Here is a 25368-nt window from a genome sequence, read left to right on the forward strand (position 1 = left end):
AAAATAAAATCATTTCATCTTATTCCAAAAGATATGTAAGCAACTCAACTGCTAGCTTTCTCTACATGATAGCATAAGCCCAAGCATGGAGTAGAAAGTAGGCGATCGCCATTAGACTCCTTTCAAGATGCTCACCGGAATTCCACTTGAGTTGCCCTTTTCCATAATAATTTTCGAACGAATACATGTATTCAGCATTGATTTCAACTCTGGCCTTATCACCAACTTTGCAAACTCGAGCTTATTAGATGTAACATTGATATTTACACGAGGTATCAAAAATAGTAATGTTCCTGGCGGCTGGATCGAGTGATCTATAGAATGTCTCCTTCGGAGGCTCAGGTGAACAATATCTTGCATAGATATGGGAGTACGTCCGGCACGTGCCGCTGACGTCCATCGTGTCCTGAGCTAATCGGACCCATTGTTAGTCCGAATGGACCGGGGATTTGGATGGGCGGTTCACGAATAGGCTCGGGGCCGGTCGCGCTCCATCGAAGAGAGGCGCTTCTCGCAGTTGGAAGCGGACGGCGGCCATGGCGACGGAGGGTGGCCTCCGATACGGCGTTCAGGACCACCCGATGGAGGTATCGAAAGGCCATGATCTCGTCGCAGTTCTCCAATCCCAGCTGGCCTCTATCGGCAACCGGGTGGAGGTACAACCCTAAACCCTTCGGCTCGCTTCGTTTCTCCATTCCCGCATTCTTTATGCTCGATAGAAGTCCAGATGCGGAGATTTTCTCTTCCGCGCCCTAATCTTTGTTCCTTTCCGAATAAACTCAGGAATTGGAGAAGGAGAATGAGAGATTGTTATCACGGATATCTCGCTGCCGGTGCTCGAAGGTTCGCTGCTATCGAGCAATCAATTTACTTCTTAGAAATCATTCTTGTGTTCCTTGTTTAGCGTGCTGATTTTACCTTTTTGAATGCGAAAGAGTTTAAAAGATTCGAACTTTTCCATTGTTTATGGCGGAATTGAGAGAAATGGTTGGTCAGTTGACTGTTTACAAGGTGCTCAGCATTGTGTGTTCTGCCTGGATTAGTCAAGAGGCATTTTGTGCCATGATACGACAGGACTTGGACATGCTGATATGTGAAGAGACACAAATTTGCAATCTTGGAGATATTTAACGATTTACAGAAAGAATTATATCTAATTTTTAGTATGTTTTATTTTGCATAACGAGAAATATGTTTTGAACTTTTGAAATTTACAATAGATTTATAAACGGAGAAATTACTATAAGTTCTTGGGTGCAGATTGTTGAATATTTGCTTCACTACATGCTGATAAATTCTGAACCGGTAACTAGCATCTTGAAGCTTGAGAATAGCAACTAGTGACTAATTGATACATCTTGTAATCTGCCATTGTGTCTGTAAGCTATATTACAGTGTGAGGTCCTTTAAAACGAAGTCATTTATGTAACCTTAAGATACAGAATATGTGCAATTCTTTGATGACAATTTGACATGGGATATTTTGTATGGTATAGTGTGGTGCACACCAGTATTCGACACGTGGATATTATTTTATGCAACTTCTATTCTGTTGATTTTTTCTTTAGGAAGAAGATGCAACATTTCCATCTAACGCTGCTACTAGCTTGGAAGGAGCTCTTCAAGAGGACCAACAGAATGAACTTCATGCAGCTGAGAATTCAGAACTTGCCAAGATCTCTTCTTCTAACCATTTATTCATGTCCTCTAGTAATTCAGTCAAGGTAGAAGATGACCTTTTTTCATGATATCATGAACCATTTTATTTCTTTATGTAGATTCTAAGATAAATATTATTCCCAGCAGGATGAAATTACACAGGCCAATGGTTTTCATGTGGAGAACACTGCCAAATTTATTAAGCATGAGTCAAGAGAGGAACCAGGTTTACATCTTAATCAGTTTTTGTTGCCGAAAGATCTACTATTTTCCAACTAAATAGATGAATTGGTGTTTATGTACCACATTTGTCACGATTTTTTTTTTCTTTCAAAGTCTGCACGTAAAAGGTGCTCAATGCTTTTATTTTCTTTTTAAACAAAAAAAACAACTTGGCATATTTTGAAACAATAATTACTGAAGATCTTTGTGGAAAATAACTAAATTACATATAATCTTTAGGATGACAATTGAAAAAGTTGTTTTTTCTCTTTACTCAAGAAAGGATGCAGCCACCTAATGAAGACAATACCCAACATAGGGAGAAAAAAACGAAGAAGAAGAAAAATAGCTAATCTGCAGTAAAGTGTCAAAAATCAAAAGGCGGTTAAAGCAAAGCAGTCATGAATCAAGCTAACTTCAATCAAGCAAATAGGGAAAGGAAATCCTTACAAAAGATGTTCAATGTTGCTCCCCATGTTCTTTTGGTAGTTTAACTTCAGTAATCCAGACTTCCCGTCGAATCACTCTGACATCAACTATGATCTGTGGAGAGTTGTATGCTCAAATATCATTAGTACAAAGCAACAAAAACTATCATTTCACATTAGGTTCTTATCCAATTTTTTTTGGCTAACTCAACTTTCACTCCTCTCCTTAGGAATAGCAAAATATGGATGTGATTAGTTGGAGTGATTGGAAAGCTTTTACTATGACAGAGGGGTAGGAGATTAAATAAGCCAAACTTGTAAAAATAGTAGGTTAGGAGTTGTAAGTCTGCCTACGGATGTCTGAATAAGATTAGTTTTTTGTTAATATTTTTCTTTGTCTATATTTATGGCCCATTTAACAAAACATTGTTTTAGATTTTGGCTTCTTTATGTGCTGTCTAGCCCTGTGTAAGGCACACAAAAAGAAAAAGTCCACTTTTTCAAACATTGTATTGCAAGTGTTCACAACATACTGGTACAGTTTGCCTCATTTTATCCACAAGTATATCGATATGCATTTTCAACTTCCAACTGTACATGGTTAACACAGTCATGAGTTATGTAGAAGAAAAATGACTTGTTGATGGTTCCAATAAGAGTTTGCATATTATTGTATCCGTCATCATCACCCAAGCTATTTTCTATCAAAAATGGATCTGGCATAGAGCAAACCCTAACATGGAAGAGTCAAGGAGATTTTACAACAGTTAACTTGACATTAGCCCTTAATAAATTGATGCCGATTTTTGGCCAAAGAAAAATTAGGGAGAAAATGCTTTGATGTTTGAAACATCTGCCAATAATTTTTGACCTTTGTGGATGTAAAATGCTAAGCATTTTCTAATAATTGAGAATATGATAAGCTCCAAAAATGTGACCAGGTTATTTCCTCATGCAGGTCACCATCCAAGGACTGTACATCACTTTGCAAAGAGATATATTGCTCTGAAAATCATGTATTTTGGTCAGAGGTCTTTATCTTCCTTCTTCATTTAAATCAGATACACTTTGCTCTACTATACTTGATACAGCCCACATGCCTATGAAGAACTGGCATCTTCAGTTATAATCGTACCTTTAATGTAGCATTTCCACTTGATGGGAATCTGATCAAGATTTAGATTCCCGTGACATGGCTGATTACCCATGACACACACAACATGATTAAATTGTGGATTATTTTTTGCATTAACAATTTCACTCTTATACTAACTCTTGACCCAAAAATTATTTTGCAAAGAACATGGTGAAGGCATCCTATGATTTGTAGTTCTTTTTAACAGGTTCTATGGTTTTGCTTCAGAGGCTCAAATGACTCCAACTGTTGAGGTTTTTTTCTGTAATATTCTCTATTTTCCTTTTCTGTAATTTGAAAATATATATATTGGGTTGCCAATCACTTTTTATAGGCTTGATTTCTGTGGTTCCTCCAGTCTGAGATATTCAAAGCACTTGAGAGGACGAAGCTTTTGGTTGGCAAAAAAGAGGACTCACATTACTCAAGGTGTGGTAGGACTGACAAGGGAGTTTCATCAACTGGCCAAGTATTGCTAATTTCATGCTTTTGTGTTTTTTATGTTCACAGTGTTGTCATTCTTTTTTGTTGTTGTTGATGCTGAATAGTTGGTGCAGGTGATTTCTCTATATTTACGGTCATGCCTGAAGGGTGTTGGAGCAAACAGCAAAAGTGAGGAGTCCACATCAGAAGAAAAATGTGGTACATAAATTCATATCGACAATATGGAGTGATCTAATCACATTATCCCATCAATGAAACACTTTAAGATAATTTGTTGCCGTAATTTGATGCCAATATTGGGTGAATGTTGGAAGTCTGAGCCCATGTAGAAAAAGAAAGATGCACTATCTTTTTTTGTGTTGATTTTGTTAGAAATAGTAAAGCTTTTTACAATAAAGATGCATCCTATGATATGAGACTTTAAATATGTTAATGATTTTCTCTGTCTTATATTCAGAGATTGATTATGTAAAGGTGCTGAATAAAGTCCTCCCAAAAGATATCCGAGTGCTAGGATGGTGTCCTGTGTCCACAGATTTCCATGCAAGGTTTCTGTAATCTTTTGTTATTTATTTTTTATTCCTTTGTATATTTCTCAGCAAATAACTAATTTGCCTTTGTCTTCATTTATTTTATCTCTGAAAAACTGTGTTTATAGAAGTCTTCTTCTTGACCATTGCTATAGCCCTTTTTAGGAATTGTTTGATAGGGAAAGTGTGACATGTTTATGACAAATAACGTCTCAACAAGGACTATTTTAGTAAATGCCATTGCATTTGTATTCTTCTCCCATGCATGGCAGTTTCAAATGAAGGATTATACTTGTATATGACTTAAGTACCTGCATGCTTAATGGCTGTGTAGGCCAGAATTGAGATGCTGTTGATCCTCTTTCATTACTGACATCATATCCGGTCCCCATTGCCCATGTGTAAAGCAGTTATTATGTGGTGGGGTCCAGTTTATTGCCAGTAGTTGAGCAGTTTAAAATACATTTTTTCCATTTATCTCAAGGCTTTTTTTTTGTTTTTAAGAAAATAAGCAATTATATGTATTCATAGTAGCACAACCTTGCCAGAAGGGTACTTACACATGCATTATAATTCTAATTTTTGCAGGTTTAGCTGTTTAAGCAGAGAATATAGGTACCTTTTCTGGAAGGGGAATTTGGACATAGTGGTATATATTTATCACTTCTAAAATTTACTTAGTAATGTAGTTTTATGTTGTCTACTTCAAGTAATAATCATCAGCCCTTCTGTTTCATTTGACAATCAGGCAATGCAGGAAGCTGCTAAGAAGTTCATCGGGGAGCACGACTTCAGAAATTTCTGTAAGATGGATGCAGCGAATGTGAATAACTATAAGCGTCATATCACAATCTTTGATATCTCTTCTTCCAATAAAAGGTCAATTTTTTATTTGTTGATAGAATAAAAAAATTATCAAGCAACTAGTAAGTATATCCAGGGGTTGCAATAAGAATATGATAGTAGGTACTGATGCTTCTCTTTCACGAAAAAAATGGGACATTCAATTTCCAGCTATGAAGCTTGGGTGTGGAGGTTGTGGTTGCAAAACGGTACAGATATGCCAATAAAGCAGATTTCAAAAAAATATTATACAACATGGTAGAGTACAGCCATAAATAGATATACACCCATAGAGGCGTAATGGATTATCATAATGACATATTCCATGCCAAACTCTGTATTTTGTACAATACCATCAACACCACAAAACTAAAATTTAGCCATCGATCAGTAAAAGGTCAATTTAAAAGGTTAACATCCAAGGGGAAAAGGAAAAAACTTCTCCCCTCTCATTGTCAGAGGTATTAAGGGCAAGGTACGCCGTACCTGCCCAAACCGGACGGTACGGAGTGTACGGTACCATACTGGTTCGGTACCAGTATCCTGTACGGGTGGCGTACTAACACTCGGTATGCCAAAAAAATTATGTACCGTATCGTACCAACATTATGCTAGTGTGGCACCGGTGCAGAGTCCGGTACCAAGACGACGAACCTTGATTTCAGGCATATCCAGAAAGTATCTGGAACCTTTAATATTTACAAAAAATAGGATACATACATAGAATAAGCATCTGAAACATATCTTAGAAGTATTTGTTGACCATTGGTATTTGATATGCATCGGATATGCAGATAGCATGCAATTTGAAGTAACCATGCTTCCTAGGCCTCTAATTTTCCAATGTTTTTCTTTTCAATATCAAATCTTCAGGTTAAGGCTCTCTTTAGTTAATCAATCGATGTAAGTTATTGATCTAATGTTGATGAAATTACTCAAGATATAGAGATCAAAATAATATCTCATTTTTGGTCATTTGTTCTAGCATCATTAATTTGTATGAATCAGAGTTAATTGGCTTTTGCTTCCACCTTCAACTAATCCTCATAGTAGGCAACACTTGTGAATGAGATTTTTATGATGTCTGATTTCATGCTTATGCCACAAGTTGCATGTTTTATGTGATGATTGAGCTTCCCCAGTCTATATATGTTTTTCTCTCGTTTCCTTTACTTATGATAGCCAAATAACTTCTACAGCACATTCTTGTTCCTTGTTATAGCAAATACTGATTGTTATGCCTCGACATATTGATTTATTTGATATCAGGCACACCTGATGTTATTCAAGAATGGAGAAATCACAGTGTTACTCATTCTGTTAAGATGTCTACCAACACCTTCATCTTAAGCTTTTCCATATATGCATTTGTTGTCCTTCAGATTGCGCTGAAACCGTGCTGTCAAAAACACTCCAGGTACTCACCTAGGTGCTCAGGCAAGGTGAGGAAGCCCCTGAGCACCTCAACAGTCACCAAGTGAGGCGAGACTGCTAACACGATGCCTAGACGAGTGCCTAGGGAAAAGCAAGAGGCATTCAGAGTTCAGACAAATGCCTCTCCAGTGTCCAGCAGTCTCTTTATATGTCTTTTTTGCCCATTCTTTTAGAGCTTTATTGGCTTTACTTTGGGGGACATTTTGGTTTATATGAATCCTTATAAATAGAGAACTGCTCTAGGATGTTCAATGGTTTGCTTTTTTGTGTTATGCTTTATTTAGAAACATCAGACATGTTTTTGGAAGTGGTATTTTTCTATCATGTTTAAATTTTGAAGCTACTAAAGGATGTCTAATGGTTTATTTTTGCCGATTTTTGTTTAAGTGGAATTTTCATATGATGTTTTAAAAGATGTGAAACATGATATCTAATGCACAAGACAAATACAATTTTTGATGTTGAAACTTGAATAACTAATCTTATAATGCTTCTATTATCTTCATATATAGTATTTATTTCTAATATATTAGTGCCTTGCTTTCTCTAGTCAAGTGCCTTTTTGGCATCTAGCGCCTCAGGCGTTTTAGGGACCATGTTGCCTCAAGAGTGCCTTTTGCTTTTGACAACCTTGCAGTGAAATGCTTTTGTTTTTGTTGATACTTGATAGGCTTTGGAGTTTCATTTGAGCTTGTAAGTCCCATTGATTGAAGATGATGCAGTCCATATACTTCAGACTAAATTTTTATGATCTTCTGTCTACAGGTTCAGTGATAATGAACTATGGGCAATGACGATCAGGGGGAGTGCTTTTCTGTGGCATCAAGTTCGGTGCATGGTTGCTGTGTTATTTATGATTGGTCAAGGTCTTGAATCCCCTAATGTGAGTACATGAAATCTTATCAGATTGATTTCTTATGGAAGTCAGCATGGTGCATTTCCACAAGCTGATAACTCCAGTCATGCAATATTTTGGCTATTTTTGCTGATTGACTGAAGGAAAGTTTAATGTTGTTTTTTTTTTCTTTTTAATATTTCATTAAGATAGATGCTATGTGGTAAGGTGGTGCTTTTTGATAAAATATTGCATTCTTTTATTCAACATAAAAATTATCTACTCTATTTCACTTGATCAGAAGACAGTTACTAGGTTAAGGGTTATGGTTAAGTTCTTGAGATGAGTTAGAAATGTGTCAATTGGTGGATTTGACCGTATCTTTTTCAATGAGGCAGAATAATGTAAGAATATTGGCTAGATTAAAAGGCAAAGATTAGCATTCTTGGCTTTAAAAGCATTATAAAAGACTGTTATAGGAAAAGTCATTAAAATGACATCACGATTAGCAAAATTCTGAAACTGTTTATTCTATAATCATCCAAGAATTTACTCACACATAATGTTTGTTGCTGTATCAACAAATAATAGGGAACTTGAGATTTGATTACAAAATGAAAAGGTGGCAGCTTGAAAACAAAAATATCTTCTCAAGGGAAAAACTTTTAACAATTTGAACCACGTAACCCCAATCAATGCCTTTACTTGAAGTAATAGAGTTAATTATAGATAAATTTGCTAGACATTTCATTTTGAATTCTATATTCAAAAATGCATTTTCTGGTTCATTGGGAAAAGTTTGCTCTTTTCAAAAAAAAAAGAACCTAATTTCTCTGAAATTATGTTGTACAAAAATTTGTTATTGTTACATTAGCTTTCTTTGTGTTCCATTGGCTTTGTGATAGGAACCTGTCAATTGAGACTGTAACTCTGTGATATGAGAATAAAGGCTTACCCTAGGTAATAAATTTTCTTGATCAATCTTAGACAATGGTCACTTTGTTTCTTTGTTGGGTAAGTGAATTTTCTACATAAACTGTCTGGGGTAAACTTTTGTCTACAACTGGCTTTGTGTTAGTACTGTTCTGGTGATGCTTTGGCTTTTTATATGGTTTCTTTTTGATTCTCAGTGCGTGCTTTTTGTGTTGACTAACCTCATGTGGAGAGTTGATTTTGAAGCAGATAGTTGATGTGCTACTGGACACCGACAACACTTGGAGAAAACCTCAGTACAACATGGCACCAGAGCTCCCACTGATTCTACATTTTTGCAAATTCGAAAGTGTCAACTTTATTTGTTCATCAGGTTTCTAATCTGCATCTTTATCTTAATTATTAGAGGATATTTTACTTATGAGCAATCTTTGACACATAAATATGAGTACTTTTCTCAGCAAGCATATATTTTGTCACTTTAGATGGTTATTGAATTAGCTGATATCCCATGTTTTGTCAGCTGAAATCGATCATGATTCTCTTAGTTGAAATGCTTTCCTAAGTTATTGTCGCAACTGATAACTGTTTAGAATCTATGTTAGCATGATTTAAGAGAATGAGTGATTCATTTGTAAGATTAATACTTGAGTAAAAATTAGCAATACTTACCAAATTCAACATTTAGAGGGGCATTGTACACAGCGTATTTGGTGGCTAGTAATTTAGAACAGCAAAATTGAAGAGTTATTTAATGGTGATGAGTTCATGCGAATGAGAATAGTATATGAAATGATGCAAGGATATTGGTCAATAAGACTAGTTTTTGAGGGGTAAAGAATGTGATGAAAATGATGGAGGAAAGAGTTGTCAACAATTTTGGAAGACTTGATGAATCATATAAGGTGATCTGAATGGCTGCATGAGGAAGTAAAGAGTTAGGAATTCGGAGATAAATGGTACACAGAGGCTAAGCTGTAGGATGTGATCAGAGATTGAACTTTCAGTCTTAAGGCTTTACAATCTGATTCTTGCAAATATGTATTTTAAGTAGTGTGCTGAGCATTCGGCAACTTTTATTAGTTCGTGAAATGTGTTGCATAGATAATTCTTTTCTGAAGAATAAGATAGAACAAGAACAGTATTGGAAGATTCTAAAATTACATGAGGGAACTTACCATATAAATTAGATTGCTTGATTTGCTGTACCTATTTATTTTTCTGAGTCATTGATATTTTTTCTGAATATTTTTTACATTTTAAATATTGTTATGGTAACCTGTACTTAAAATGAACACATTTGGAGGAAGAAAAGAAACTTTACAGCAGAAAATGTATGGGGGGGCAATGAAAAACAACCTACAATATATGACACGAAATCAGCTGGCAAGGTGTACAGAACTGCACCTAAAAAAGTTTTTGGAAAAATTATGGGCAAGTGTCATACTTGTCAAGTAACTTGGCATTGCAATGTGATGGTCAAAAATTGAAGTAGGATATAAAAAAGTCGCTGTTTAAGAAATGCTGAAGAAAAAATAGCATAACTGAAGTATAAAACCTACTAAGTTGAAACGGTTATGTGATAATTTATGCATCTTCTGATGATTTGCACATTTTGTTGCACTTAAATGAGGTGAGTAGGAATTATATAAATTTGCTAGCATCCTAAAAACCAGATATATAGATCATATTACAAATTATGATTTTGAGGAGAGAGGGTAAGATCAAGAGGAATTGGTGATTGTAGTTCAGAGTATGCAAATAAGAACTCCATTAGAGGAATAATGAAGGATCGCATTTAGGAGGATGCATGTGTACCACCTTTAGTTGCTAAAATTAGGAGTGGGTGTGAGTGCAGGCAATTGGATACTTCGAAACATTTTTAGTGAGGTAGCATTTAGGAAGTCAATGATCCAGCCAGTCACATCTACATACACATGCTGGTGTGGTGGTTTTGGGGCGGGGGTGGGAAACTATATCCTACCACTTAATTTGTGCATTATTATCAGAATCATGTAATTACGTGCTGTCAGTTGTAGTTCTGCTGTGACTTATTTTTAGCTCTTTGTACTTGAGAAAGTTCAGTCTCTTTCATCAAATATCATCACATGCTTCTGTTGCTAAGCTGTCTCCCATTATTACCAGTGACTAAAGTTGCACTTATGATGATAGGTTCCAGTGTTAGGAAAAAAAAATATTCAATTAGAGATGCTTCTTAGTTGATAATTTCAGTTACTGGTTTTGTAGCTTCTCTTAAAGTAGCATACAAGTAACATTGGCTTTACTTGTTATCATGGTTCCATTTTTATTATACATATGTCTTCCTCTATTTCATCATTTTGGAGTAACTTCTATAAGTTTGAGTGAATGGGTTATGGTTCATGAATCTCACATTCATGATGTTGGTTATCTGAAAAATTTTCTAATTGATAGTATGTATGGTTTATGACTGGATTACTCTAGATGCCAGCCGAGTTTTGCATGAACACTTGAAGAATGAATTCCGGAGTTACATGATGCAAGCAGCCATATTTCATGAGGCCCTGGGTTGTTTACCCATTCCAGGTGTGTATGATTTTCATAGCTCCCCCCCCCCCCCCCCCCTTCTTCTCCCGGGGTTCCCCTTTCTTGGTTTGTCATTTATTAGTCTTATGAATTCAATGAAACTGCATATTAGTCTTATGAATTCAATGAAACTGCAGATGGGAGCTCAGCAGAAGCTGGTAGGAAGAAAAAAGGTCATATTCCTCTCATGCTGAGTCCAACAGAGCGTAAGTCCAACTGATTATTTTAATTCAAACTTGGGACACAATGCTATCTGAATACTATTAATGAATTTACTCTTGCTTTGTGGGACATGATTATTGCTTATTATTGCTTTGGTCATAGTCTAACGAGCTTCTTTAAGATGCATTATAACTGTATAATCAATACGTCGCTCTGTTAAGGTTCCTTGTTATTTTGATCATGTCTTTCTGTCTGAGACTATAAATTGGATGGTCAAGCCAAAGAATCTATCACAGTTAATCTTTTAGCTGAGTTAAGGTGTGCCCTATTGTTAGAAGGAAGGCCAGGAGCCATCATTTTGTCCAGTGTTTGTGGGAAGGTTGGAATTGGGAACATATCGACTAAAGGAACTCAATAGATCAGTATAACAATGTGCATCTAAGATTATATATTGCTGGATTGGTTCTCCATGTGACTGGTCAAACGTGGAGATCAGCAGCAATTTCACTTATCTTTTTGCAGCTGATTCATCTCCTGATCTTAGTTGTTTCCCTTTTCATGTGCTCTACACATTTGAAATACGACTGGTATTCATCCAGCATCATATGATGAACGGCGGGCCAAATTGAATGCAAAGGCTACTCATAAGAGCTTACCAAATTACCTTGACAAACGAAATCATGAAGCAAACTAATTTATGCAGCTCTAGTCAATTCGATTTCATTTCCTGTAAGTTGGCTTACTTAATAAGTTATTTACATGCTATCGTTTACTTGTTTAAATTATTTACATGCTATTGTTTACTTGCATATATTTTTGGATTTTGTGTGGCTTGTTTGTATTCAACACATGATTTTTATGGGTTGTCTAAATGCCTGCTGATATCACAGAAGTCATCTACATGCAGTTCTGCAAGTTTTATTTTCACAGCAAGTGGAACATGCATACATTCACTATCGGTTTTAGTCAGTTGCTGACCTTCTTGGTATAGTCTCTTGGTGGATGTACCAATGACTTGGGTTCAACTCCTGCCTTCACTAGGGCTTTGGGGTTTCACAGAAGGGCTATCCCTGTTTTGTAACCAATCACCTACTGTTGATACGGATTAACTGAAAGGAATAGAATGTTTTGATGCGTGATTGCTACATGCATATATCATCAGAAGAGTTTAATTACTAAAAAAATTTCCATTCTATATCTCATGTAGTGAATCAGCAATGCACTATTATATTAAGTGACATTAAAAAACACAACAATTTGCTGAAAGCATGCTGCGCAAACTATCAACAAAAATTGTTGGGAATTGTGTCCCAAAGCCAATTTTTAATTGTAAGAAATTGGATTATGTATATATATTTTATTAAAATGAATAAAAATTTATTCTGGTAATTTTCTATTCATCACAAGTGTTGCATCTTCAAATTGAACTCCTGTGTATTGTGATGAAGTCCTTAGGACTAATTTAGTGGATAAAAGAGGTTTTATCATTTAGTCCTTAAACCAGTTCGCGACCAAATGACAAGCTGTCAATTGGACGATAGCTATGTCAAGTATAGGTCGTTGTGTGCCATTTAGTTGGTTGTCCTCTTAAACCAAGGAGTGTGGAGACACTGTATGGCATACAGGTGAGATGTAGGAGTACATCGTCACTGAATAGTGACTCACCTGCGTAGCACTCCACTGTCGGAAGTTAGCTCGTAAAATGTATGGGCATAAGTACCCCTTAGACCTGAGACTGTCACGGTGACTTGCAAGCAACTCACTGTACTTAGGCACTGGATGACCTGAATTTCTAATTCAGGGATCAGAAGGATGCTGGGTGCAGTCAAGTACTCGCGAAGTCTGTGTACGAGTCAAGATGGGATTGACCGCTCCAGATTAGAGGAGTTGATGTCTTGCTGTATTTCAATTCAGTAAAACCTTGGCCAGGGTAAACCAAGTGATGGTCACTTGATTTGATTAATTGAAATATACTATGGATGACCGGATTCAGAGTTTGACAGTCCACTCTGAGGTCATCTTGAGCATCGAAGGTCATAGGGATGAATTATGCAACAACCATACGTCTAGGTTCTTGAATGTTGCTTTGCATATTTGACCTATCCGGACGTCGGGTATCATTGCTAGATGGTCACCTCGATTAGTGCATGGAGTAGTCCATGTACTACCGGCTTAGTGTTCGAACCTATCGGAGTCACGCACATTAGTCAAGCTGAGTAGGAAGGTCCTGACCCAATTTAATTAAGAATTAAATTATGGGTCATTTGGAATTTGGCTCTGTCTATGTTCAGCTAGCACTGAACATGAGGTACATGCTAAATTTCATGGATGAACAACTAATTAAGTCTGTATTTCGGGTCAATCAAGTTTTAATTAATATAATTGAACTTGATCAGGACTCAATTGTTGAGATTGGATTTGATTGGGTCTAAATTAGTGTAATTGGGCTCGATCATGATTTAATTGGGATTTAATTTCGTATTTGTTCTGATCTAAGTCGGACTTGGATCGAGCCGAAACTAGACCCAATTGAATCTCCTATGAGTCAGACTCATGTGGAATTTTTTCGGGTCAAAAATTCATTCAAATGGGCTGCAAATTTGGTTTAGAACCAAATAGACTAACTTATGATCAAATGGGCTAACCCATTTGTATCAAGTTGACTTTTCCCATTTTGTGTGGTCGCTGACCGTGAATAAATGCCATGGACCCGTGGACCACTCCCTTCACATGGACCCTTAGCATTTGTTTTGTGAGCCGCGACTCACCTAGGACGCATGAAACAGAGCTTCTCTGTTTCATGCGTCCGCAAGCTTTCCGACCGGCGATTGCGCGGCCAACCGGCCTCCGGCCAGACGGCCGACTGGACCGGAATGTGCGGTTTTGAACCGCCAACATTCCAGTCCAGTTTGATTTTTGAAATCCGGCAATAATAGGCATTAATCGCTGGTTTATTCCATCGTTGTTTTTGAAACAACCGTTATCAAATTCATTCATATTTCATAATGAATGAATTCAATAACGCTGGACCATTACACCTCTTAACTCCTCTCAGCGTTGGCCTATTTGTAGGCCACCGTTTCCTCTCGAATAGAGAGAGAGAGAAAAAAAATTTCTTGGGAAGAAAACGTCAGACAGAGAAGGAGATTTGATTCTGTGGAGAAGAAGAAGAAGAGAAAGGAAGGAGTCCTTTCTCTCTGGTGGTTTGGAGTTCGGCCCAGATCCGGTGTCCTCTCCTCCCTTCCATTCCCTCTGTGATCGGGATCAAGAGACGGGCATCTGTGGCTTGTGCGTGCTGTGAAGAAACGGGAGAAAAGAAACTGAAGAAAGAAAGAAAGAGAAGAAAGAAAGAAAGAGAAAAGGGAACGTCCTTTTTCTGGATTTCTTTTCTTCCAAGGGTCCTTTTGCAAAAGATTGTTTTGCACGAGTAAAAACATCATCCAACCTTCTTGCGAAGTTTGACGTGCGTGCGAAGTAGAGGGCTTGTAGATCCAGGCCTCGCAGAGCTACCTTCAGGGATCTAGATCCAGATCCAGATTCAAATTACCTCGACCAACTTCCGCTACGGCCTTGAGGTAATTTTACACAAAAGTTAAATTTAATATTTATAATTGTTATAAATAAAATAAAAAAAATTAAAACTGATTTTTCATGCCTGGCGTTCGATTTTATCGGACAACTCGGGAAATTTTTCCTTCAACTGGTATCAGAGCCAGGTTGGCCGATGGAATTGGCCTATAATATCTAGAATTATGCATGATTTAATTTTTAAATTTAGATTAGATCTAGATTTATTGATAAAATATCAATCTTGTGCTGAATTATAAGGTTGTCCTGCTATAAGGTTAACCCCTTATAGTGAAAAGGTTGTCCTAGCACAAAATTGAGATTAATTTGTATCATAAAATAAATAGTTTATTTTTGTGAAATTATGCATAATTGATGTTTATGAAATTTCAGTTTTAAATTTATTATGACCACAAAATTTAAATATAAATTGTTTATATTTGGAATAAATTGACACCTTGAATCCATGATCATAATGCATTTAATAAAGAATTAAATGTTGAATTTAAAATTTAAAATTTGAATTTCAAATAAAGATTTAAAATTTAAAATTTGAAATTCGAATTAAAATTTAAATTTGAACATGGGATTTGGGGATGGGTTAGCACAATCAGATTAGTTGACTAGGTTAGACCTAATCATGAAATCAAATTGAAATGGACTAACTTAAGAAACATGATTTAATCTAATCAATAGTTGAACTAGACTAAATCAAGGTTTATAAAATGATCAAACTCAATAGTTGTAGTTTATCATATCCAAACATTTCAATTGGATCTGATTGTGGCTTAGTGGTCGAGCCCGAGTTCCCAAGGATAACCTAAATCAACTTGATAAACCAATTGGTGTCTAAGGTAAGTCGGCATTTGATCATGGTTTTTAATTGGGGCTACCTCTTACCTGGCCAACATAGTTGGTGTCTAGGAAAGAGGTTAATGGCGTAACCCTCCCATGATCTCTCTTACCTGGCCAATTTGGTCGATCAAGTTTTGATTAAGGTACCTTGATACTTGGCACTCACCCATGCCATTAAGAAAAATCAGTGTGTCTGATTTAGGTGTCTAATAGACCAATAAGAGCTAGTCCTCTATATGATTTGGTGAAGTCAGTGGGAGGATTTAGAATTATCGGTCAGTGTTACATATCATTTAAAATCCTCTAAATTATTAGGTCCTTAAAATGATAAAGTTATATAGATAACTAAATCATAGCCTCCCATTAAGGTGAATGATAATAGGTCCAATATTACAGTTGAACATGCAGGACGCTTCCGTCTGGTGTTCCTCTAAATACTGGAATTATCCTTCATTATATGATAGCTTTTTGAGCTATCTAATTGTGATTAGGTTGGCCGAGCCTTCCTCGGGCCTGATCATACATTAGGTAGTATCATCGAGTTAGTTCATTAATGGTTGGACCTAACCAGGATTTTCAGTGGAGGCCTCCGCCTACTGATTACCACTTGGGGCAAAATTGATTGCTAGAAATTGTTTAGAGAAATAATTGGTAATGTACCTACCCTTAGATGCACATGGGTTGGCCGAGCCTTCCTCGGGCCCGTATGCAGTCTATGCGGATTCTAGTACCCACTAGGGAATTAAAGTAATTCCTCGAATTAAAGGTAGAGGCTATTAATTCGATTAAAATAGTGGGAGAAAACTTTAGACTAAAGTCCAAGTCTTTAGGATTAAATAAATCATATACTGATTAGTTGGATTTTTTCTTTATTTTTCAGATATGGCTAACTCATTGTCCCTCCGAACACTATTAGACAATGATAAGCTTAATGGACCTAACTTCGTTAGCTGGTATCGAAAGATGAAAATAGTATTAGAGCATGAGCGGATCCTGTATGTGATATCGGATCCTGCACCTGAGGAACCTGCAGCCAATGCACCACGTGCAATCAGAGACGCTTATCAGAAGTGGCTCAACGATCGCACTACAGTGCGTTGCATCATGAGGGCCTCGATGAATGATGAGTTTAGTCGTAAATTCGAGGAAGCGCGGCCAGTGGAAATCCTTCAAATGTTGAAGGAGTCTTTCGGCACACCTGATGATGTTGAACGACATAAGACCTCCTGCGCTATATTCAATGCCCGCATGAGGGAAGGGGCATCGGTCACCGATCATGTATTGTATATGGTCGAACAAATCGATCGCTTAAGTAAACTTGGCTTTTCTTTGCACGAGCAATTGGGCAAGGACGCCATTTTGAACTCACTTCCCAAGTCCTACCTGACCTTCCTTAGTCATTATAGAATGACTAAACCTGAAGTATCCTATCATGGTTTGCTAGGTTTACTGCAGACCTATGAGAAGGATCACCAACTCAAAAAGGAAACGGTGAATGTGGTAGGTGGGACTTCTGCAGGACTTTCTTCCTTTAAGAAAGGAAAGAAGAAGAAGGTGCAAAAAGCTCGTGCTGGGGTCTCTAAGCCCAGCCAGACTAAGAAGCGTAAAGCCGATAAGAGCAAGGCAGAGTGCTTCTTCTGTAAGAAGATGGGTCATTGGAAGCGGAACTGTCCGGCTTACATAGCGTCCCTTGATCCAAACAGGCCTAAGAAGAAAAAGCAGCAAACAGTTGCTGCACAAGGTAATTATATGATAACACCTTGTAATTTTTCAATTTATGATTCTACCACTTGGGTATTGGATACCGGAAGTCCAATTAATATTTGCAATTCGTTGCAGGGACTTCAAGTTAGTAGAAGATTCAAGAATGACGAGAGATTCCTGAACGTTAGAGATGGAAGATCAGTTCCAGTCCTAGCTTTAGGAGTCATTCAGCTTGTTTTTGAATCTAGAGTAGTCATATTAGATGATTGTCATTATTGTCCAACATTTTTAATGAATGTCATCTCTGTAGGCCTTTTGGCCAAAAATGGTTATTGTTTATCAATAAAAGAAAATTTTTGTGATATCATTTTGAATGGTATTAAAATTTTTCGTGGACAATTGAAATATGGCATTTATACTCTATCACTGCCTGTGAATGTAATGTACACCTCTAATAAACGCCCTAAGTTAGATAATGTCAATGAAGCCTATTTGTGGCATTGCCGGTTAGGTCACATAAATAAAAACAGGATAAACAGGTTAGCCCAACAGGGCATTTTAGAAATCAATGATTGTGAATCATTGCCAACTTGTGAATCCTGTCTTCTGGGTAAGATGACCAAGTCACCTTTTTCTGGAAAGGGTGAACGAGCTAGCGATGTTCTTGGCCTCATACATACTGATGTATGTGGACCTATGAACGTAAGTGCCAAAGGTGGTTATGCCTACTTCATAACCTTCACAGATGACCTATCCAGGTATGGGTATGTCTATCTGATGAAGCATAAGTCGGAATCATTTGAAATGTTCAAACGATTTCGTAATGAAGTAGAAAAACAGACTGGAAAGAGTATTAAGATCCTTCGGTCAGACCGAGGAGGAGAATACCTTTCCGGTGATTTCTTGACTTATCTAGAGGAGAATGGGATTCTCTCACAATGGACCCCTCCAGGAACACACCTCAGCACAATGGTGTATCCGAAAGGAGGAATCGAACTCTGTTAGACATGGTTCGATCCATGATGGGGTTTACTAGTCTGCCTGTATCTTTTTGGGGTTATGCTTTAGAGTCTGCGTGTATAATACTAAATAAGGTTCCAAGTAAGTCTGTTGAGAAGACTCCATATGAGATATGGACTGGGCGTAAGCCGACACTTTCATACCTTAGGGTTTGGGATGTCCGGCTTATGTTAAACGTTCTCAAACTGACAAACTTGGTCCTAGGTCCGATAAGTGTTATTTTGTAGGGTACCCCAAGGAAACTAGGGGTTATTACTTCTACCTTCCTAATGAACAAAAGGTGTTCGTAGGACTTAAGGCAACCTTTTTGGAAAGGGAATTCCTTAGTGAAGGAATTGTTGCCTCTAAGGTTGAACTTAGTGAAGTTCAACAGGTAAAAGATTTAACACAATCTACTGAACCCACAGAACCGGATTCAATTAGATCAAACCCGGAGCCCAATGTAGAAGCACCATTAAGGCGATCAGGTAGAGTACTGCGTCAAGTGGATAGATACTATGGTTTCTTGGTCCAAGACGCAGATCCCATTGAGCTCGATGAGAACAATGAGGATCCGATCACCTATATGGATGCTATGCAGAGGTCCGACTCTGAGTTGTGGCTTAACGCCATGAGATCCGAAATGGAATCCATGGAAATCAATAGTGTATGGACACTAGTTGATTCACCCGAAGGGATAAAACCCATAGGGTGCAAATGGATCTTCAAAAGAAAGAGAGGCGCAGACGGAAAGGTGGAAACCTATAAAGCCCGTCTGGTTGCCAAGGGGTATCGTCAACGTTATGGTATCGATTATGACGAGACTTTTTTCCCTGTGGCAATGCTAAAATCTATTCGGATCATGCTAGCTATAGCAGCATATATGGATTATGAAATCTGGCAAATGGATGTGAAAACAGCTTTTCTAAATGGAGAGCTGGAAGAAGAGGTGTATATGATACAACCTGAGGGTTTCACATCCATAGACGAGTCCAAAGTATGCAAGCTACAAAAGTCCATTTATGGACTTAAGCAAGCTTCTCGAAGTTGGAACATACGTTTCGATAAAACTATCAAAACATATGGCTTCGTTAAGAACGAAGAAGAACCTTGTGTCTACAAGTGGGTTAACGGTTCAGTGATCACATTTCTTGTGTTGTATGTGGATGACATTCTCTTAATTGGGAATGACATTCCTGCATTACAAAATGTGAAACTTTGGCTGTCATCACAGTTCTCCATGAAGGATCTGGGAGAAGCATCCTACATCCTAGGGATGAAAATCTATAGAGATAGATCTAAGAGGTTGCTTGGATTGTCCCAATCCACGTACATCGACACTATGTTGAAGCGGTTCAACATGGAGAATTCCAAAAAGGGCTATCTTCCGATAGGCCAAGGAATTTCTCTCTCTAAGAAAGATTGTCCGACAACTTTCGAAGAGAGAGAGCGTATGAGTAGAATCCCATATGCTTCTGCAGTAGGTTCTATTATGTACGCCATGACATGTACAAGACCGGATGTTGCTTACTCACTAGCAGTAGCGAGTAGGTATCAGTCTGATCCGGGTGAGAACCATTGGAAGGTGGTGAAAACCATCCTTAAGTATTTAAGAAATACTAAGGACCAATGGTTAATCTATGGAGAATCTGACTTAAAACTTGTGGGGTTTACAGACTCTAGTTTTCAGTCAGACCATGATGACAGTAAGAGTATGTCAGGATTTGTGTTTACCCTGAATGGAGGAGCAGTCTGCTGGAAAAGTTCCAAGCAGCATTCAGTAGCCGATTCCGTATGCGAAGCAGAGTATGTTGCTGCATCAGATGCGGCAAAGGAAGCTGTTTGGATCAAGAAATTTGTAAATCAACTTGGTGTTGCTCCCTCAATCAACGGTCCAGTTCTTTTGTATTGTGACAATACTGGAGCCATTGCACAAGCAAAGGAGCCAAAGTCTCACCACAGGACCAAGCACATTCTGCGTCGCTACCACCTTGTATGAGAGATCGTGGAACGAGGTGACGTCAATCTTCAGAAGATCGATGGAAAGGAGAACCTAGCTGACCCATTCACTAAAGCCCTTTCTGTAAAGGAGTTCGATTATCACAAATCGAAGATGGGTATAAGATACTGTACAAATTGGCTTTAGTCCAAGTGGGAGTTGTTGGGAATTGTGTCCCAAAGCCAATTTTTAATTGTAAGAAATTGGATTATGTATATATATTTTATTAAAATGAATAAAAATTTATTCTGGTAATTTTCTATTCATCACAAGTGTTGCATCTTCAAATTGAACTCCTGTGTATTGTGATGAAGTCCTTAGGACTAATTTAGTGGATAAAAGAGGTTTTATCATTTAGTCCTTAAACCAGTTCGCGACCAAATGACAAGCTGTCAATTGGACGATAGCTATGTCAAGTATAGGTCGTTGTGTGCCATTTAGTTGGTTGTCCTCTTAAACCAAGGAGTGTGGAGACACTGTATGGCATACAGGTGAGATGTAGGAGTACATCGTCACTGAATAGTGACTCACCTGCGTAGCACTCCACTGTCGGGAGTTAGCTCGTAAAACGTATGGGCATAAGTACCCCTTAGACCTGAGACTGTCACGGTGACTTGCAAGCAACTCACTGTACTTAGGCACTGGATGACCTGAATTTCTAATTCAAGGATCGGAAGGATGCTGGGTGCAGTCAAGTACTCGCGAAGTCTGTGTACGAGTCAAGATGGGATTGACCGCTCCAGATTAGAGGAGTTGATGTCTTGCTGTATTTCAATTCAGTAAAACCTTGGCCAGGGTAAACCAAGTGATGGTCACTTGATTTGATTAATTGAAATATACTATGGATGACCGGATCCAGAGTTCGACAGTCCACTCTGAGGTCATCTTGAGCATCGAAGGTCATAGGGATGAATTATGCAACAACCATACGTCTAGGTTCTTGAATGTTGCTTTGCATATTTGACCTATCCGGACGTCGGGTATCATTGCTAGATGGTCACCTCGATTAGTGCATGGAGTAGTCCATGTACTACCGGCTTAGTGTTCGAACCTATCGGAGTCACGCACATTAGTCAAGCTGAGTAGGAAGGTCTTGACCCAATTTAATTAAGAATTAAATTATGGGTCATTTGGAATTTGGCTCTGTCTATGTTCAGGTAGCACTGAACATGAGGTACATGCTAAATTTCATGGATGAACAACTAATTAAGTCTGTATTTCGGGTCAATCAAGTTTTAATTAATATAATTGAACTTGATCAGGACTCAATTGTTGAGATTGGATTTGATTGGGTCTAAATTAGTGTAATTGGGCTCGATCATGATTTAATTGGGATTTAATTTCGTATTTGTTCTGATCTAAGTCGGACTTGGATCGAGCCGAAACTAGACCCAATTGAATCTCCTATGAGTCAGACTCATGTGGAATTTTTTCGGGTCAAAAATTCATTCAAATGGGCTGCAAATTTGGTTTAGAACCAAATAGACTAACTTATGATCAAATGGGCTAACCCATTTGTATCAAGTTGACTTTTTCCATTTTGTGTGGTTGCTGACCGTGAATAAATGCCATGGACCCGTGGACCACTCCCTTCACATGGACCCTTAGCATTTGTTTTGTGAGCCGCGACTCACCTGGGATGCATGAAACAGAGCTTCTCTGTTTCACGCGTCCGCAAGCTTTCCGACCGGCGATTGCGCGGCCAACCGGCCTCCGGCCAGACGGCCGACTGGACCGGAATGTGCGGTTTTGAACCGCCAACATTCCAGTCCAGTTTGATTTTTGAAATCCGGCAATAATAGGCATTAATCGCTGGTTTATTCCATGGTTGTTTTTGAAACAACCGTTATCAAATTCATTCATATTTGATAATGAATGAATTCAATAACGCTGGACCATTACGCCTCTTAACTCCTCTCAGCGTTGGCCTATTTGTAGGCCACCGTTTCCTCTCGAATAGAGAGAGAGAAAAAAAAAATTTCTTGGGAAGAAAACGTCAGACAGAGAAGGAGATTTGATTCTGTGGAGAAGAAGAAGAAGAGAAAGGAAGGAGTCCTTTCTCTCTGGTGGTTTGGAGTTCGGCCCAGATCCGGTGTCCTCTCCTCCCTTCCATTCCCTCTGTGATCGGGATCAAGAGACGGGCATCTGTGGCTTGTGCGTGCTGTGAAGAAACGGGAGAAAAGAAACTGAAGAAAGAAAGAAAGAGAAGAAAGAAAGAAAGAGAAAAGGGAACGTCCTTTTTCTGGATTTCTTTTCTTCCAAGGGTCCTTTTGCAAAAGATTGTTTTGCACGAGTAAAAACATCATCCAACCTTCTTGCGAAGTTTGACGTGCGTGCAAAGTAGAGGGCTTGTAGATCCAGGCCTCGCAGAGCTACCTTCAGGGATCTAGATCCAGATCCAGATTCAAATTACCTCGACCAACTTCCGCTACGGCCTTGAGGTAATTTTACACAAAAGTTAAATTTAATATTTATAATTGTTATAAATAAAATAAAAAAAATTAAAACTGATTTTTCATGCCTGGCGTTCGATTTTATCGGACAACTCGGGAAATTTTTCCTTCAAAAAGTTGGTAAAATGAGGCGGGAAATGCTAGACTCAATCTGTCTGTGTAGCAGCAAGGTAAAGAGAGGGCTAGCCCACTACTACATTGCTAAGTTGGGCTAACATAGGATTAATCAGTGATGCCCCTTTTCTGGTAGTTGGAATATAGTAGGTAAGACTGTATACAAAAGGATAGTCTTCAGCTCGGCTGCAGTCATTCCCACCTTATCAATATTTCAGTCACATCTTGCAAGAAATAGTTTGCAAGGGAAATAAGACTCGATCTTTTTATAGTCCTGTGTTCATTGATATAATTTAATCTTGGATGGTTAAACCTTAGCACTTACACATCCAGTCAATTTATTTGAGTATTCCTAAAAGTGCATCATTCCTCCTCCTCCTCATCATCATCACCACCCAAGCTCTATCCCATCAAAATGGGATCTATTTGAAGCAGGACTCAAAGTTGAAAAGGCTCATTAAATTGAACAGATTTTCCAATTAGTTGTCTACCTGATTTCTACCATCTTTAGGAATTGGTGCTAAATTTCAATTCATGGTAAATCCAGTCAAGAAAGAGGCTTGCAACGAAACCTATGTAGCTAGTTGGCAGCAGGGAATTCTACCTTACCAGTTGCAGTTTAAACTCATGCAACCAAGGAGCACACCTCAAAAATTTTCCTAAACTTGAAAAGAGTCTAGACAGATTTGAGGATAAGTTTTGGTGGAGAAAGTCATTTCATCTCAAAGACACAGGTAAGGTAAAGGACCAATAAATACCATTGCTCATTATCTGAATTAGTCAAATAGTAGGCATGTCATTCTTCTTCACACTCAATGAAACCAGTGATCTAATTAGATAATTAGATGCTAAGATGTATCTGCTGATATAACTGTAACTCTCACGTACTGACCGCTGTTTTTGATTTCCTTGTATTGGTTAAGCCAAGGACTTATTAGATTGTATTCTTCCTGGTTATTTTTTTTGTTACTGAAGTATCCTCGCTGTGTAACTTCTTGGATTGCTGAGTGGCTTTCTTGTACAGATGATGATGGAAACCCCTATCATTTCCCAGCCTGGGGCAAGGACCAGCAGTTTCAGCACCATCTGAAGTGCAAGTGAAGTCATTGTGATGATTAACTGGCCTAAAAAACAATATGGATCCAAGGGAGGTCCATTATGGTGCTTGTATCATTACCAAAACCATCTTCCCTTCATCTGAAAGTTTGTTTCAAGCTAAGCGAGATGAAACAACCATAGTTATAATTATTCTGAAGCTAAGTAGTCCACTAAAATTCATTGTCCATATGAGTTACTTTAGTTGTGTTCAAGCACATGCCAAGCTTGCAAATTATGTCATTAAAGCAGGCAGGTGGCTGCTATTTTCTTTAAGATTGTGCCCTTGCAAACATGTTGTCCATTGCATCTCTCCTCCATATTTTCTAGAACCAGAACAATATTAAGAATTATTTTTACAAGGTCGAACTTTCTGATCGTTGCGTCTGGAAAAGAGGTTGATTAACCATATCTACTTGAATTTCTTTCGAAAAATATGTTTAGATGAATATATATGTAATACAAGTGTTTTGAGTCAAGTGAAGTGGATTTAGCCCTGTATATGTTATTTGTTCTCACGTGGTAGACATTGTGGTCTTGGCATGACAATAGAGAAATAGAATTAAAAAGGGAAATGAAGGGAAGGAAAAATGTGAATAAAGAGTGAATATATAGTAATAATGAAGTAAATATTGTGTAATCATGATATATTCAGATTTTAATTTATTGGTTCATGCCAATCGTAAACCTGAATCAACGTTCCCAACGGTTAAATAAAAAAAAAGAAGATAGGCTATCGTAAAACAAAATGAAACAAGATAAAATAATTAATATTTTCCAGACATAAATAACTAATGTTTGAGATAATTATGAGTGATCCAAAAAAATCTCATGATTTTTGTTTAAGAAATAGTAGGATCAAACTGCCTAATGAAATTTTTTATCTTGATATTTTCATGAATTTTCTGAATCATATAATAATGTAGAAATAATATAGCAATCATGAAATGAACTTAGGATGCCAGTGTTGTTATAATTTGATACTTAGGATGCCAGTGTTGTTATAATTTGATGTGCTCGATCCGTTTGTTCTAGTCTTTCACTGACAAAGACTAGAATAGGTGATGTACCTTCCACTGCATGACCCATCCATTTCTATGCTTCTTTCAATAATTAAAGAACTGTAAGTTCTGAGAGATTTCCGGCCTCAACGTTTCTTTCCAGGACCGTTTGTTTTGGGGCCTTTTGATGCGTGTCTTGGAATGGTTCCTTTGGCGCTTTTCCCAAGCACCGAAACGCGGATCTTTCAAATAACGAGTGCAAAGGGGAATGACCAGACTACCCTCCACCCTTAAGCTTACCGTTCCTCTATCCATTTTCCAAAATAAATTAAAGATGGGAATTGAGAGAACAAATGTTTGTTGGATTGTGCTCCATATATAGGTTGATCTG

The 25368-nt window shown here is 37.8% G+C and overlaps 1 protein-coding gene across 5 annotated transcripts; it reads left to right on the forward strand.

Annotated features, from left to right (window-relative positions):
• Window positions 1–323: 323 nt before the first annotated feature.
• LOC103722699 (Pseudouridine synthase family protein) lies at window positions 324–24338 on the forward strand. Of its 5 annotated transcripts, none has more exons than XM_026810618.3 (17): window positions 324–656; window positions 784–843; window positions 1569–1724; window positions 1807–1885; window positions 3268–3340; window positions 3653–3698; window positions 3803–3913; window positions 4002–4086; window positions 4346–4436; window positions 5007–5067; window positions 5167–5297; window positions 7461–7578; window positions 8713–8836; window positions 10927–11028; window positions 11166–11234; window positions 11790–11919; window positions 23906–24338. In XM_026810618.3, exons 1-16 carry the CDS (start codon window positions 537–539, stop codon window positions 11882–11884), a joined length of 1521 nt encoding a protein of 506 aa, XP_026666419.1. In that variant the 5' UTR covers window positions 324–536; the 3' UTR covers window positions 11885–11919; window positions 23906–24338. The 5 variants fall into 5 exon arrangements, with proteins under 5 accessions (XP_026666419.1, XP_088577900.1, XP_088577901.1 ...); XM_088721774.1 differs by having other exon boundaries at window positions 428–656; window positions 1804–1885; window positions 3993–4086; XM_088721775.1 differs by lacking the exon at window positions 23906–24338 and adding an exon at window positions 12081–12348 and having other exon boundaries at window positions 428–656; window positions 1804–1885; window positions 3993–4086.
• Window positions 24339–25368: the final 1030 nt, after the last annotated feature.

Source organism: Phoenix dactylifera, chromosome 5 (genome assembly GCF_051530095.1).
Source record: "Phoenix dactylifera cultivar Ajwa chromosome 5, Ajwa_hap1_PhDact_Kaust_v1.1, whole genome shotgun sequence".
In the NCBI taxonomy this organism is placed as follows: domain Eukaryota; kingdom Viridiplantae; phylum Streptophyta; class Magnoliopsida; order Arecales; family Arecaceae; genus Phoenix; species Phoenix dactylifera.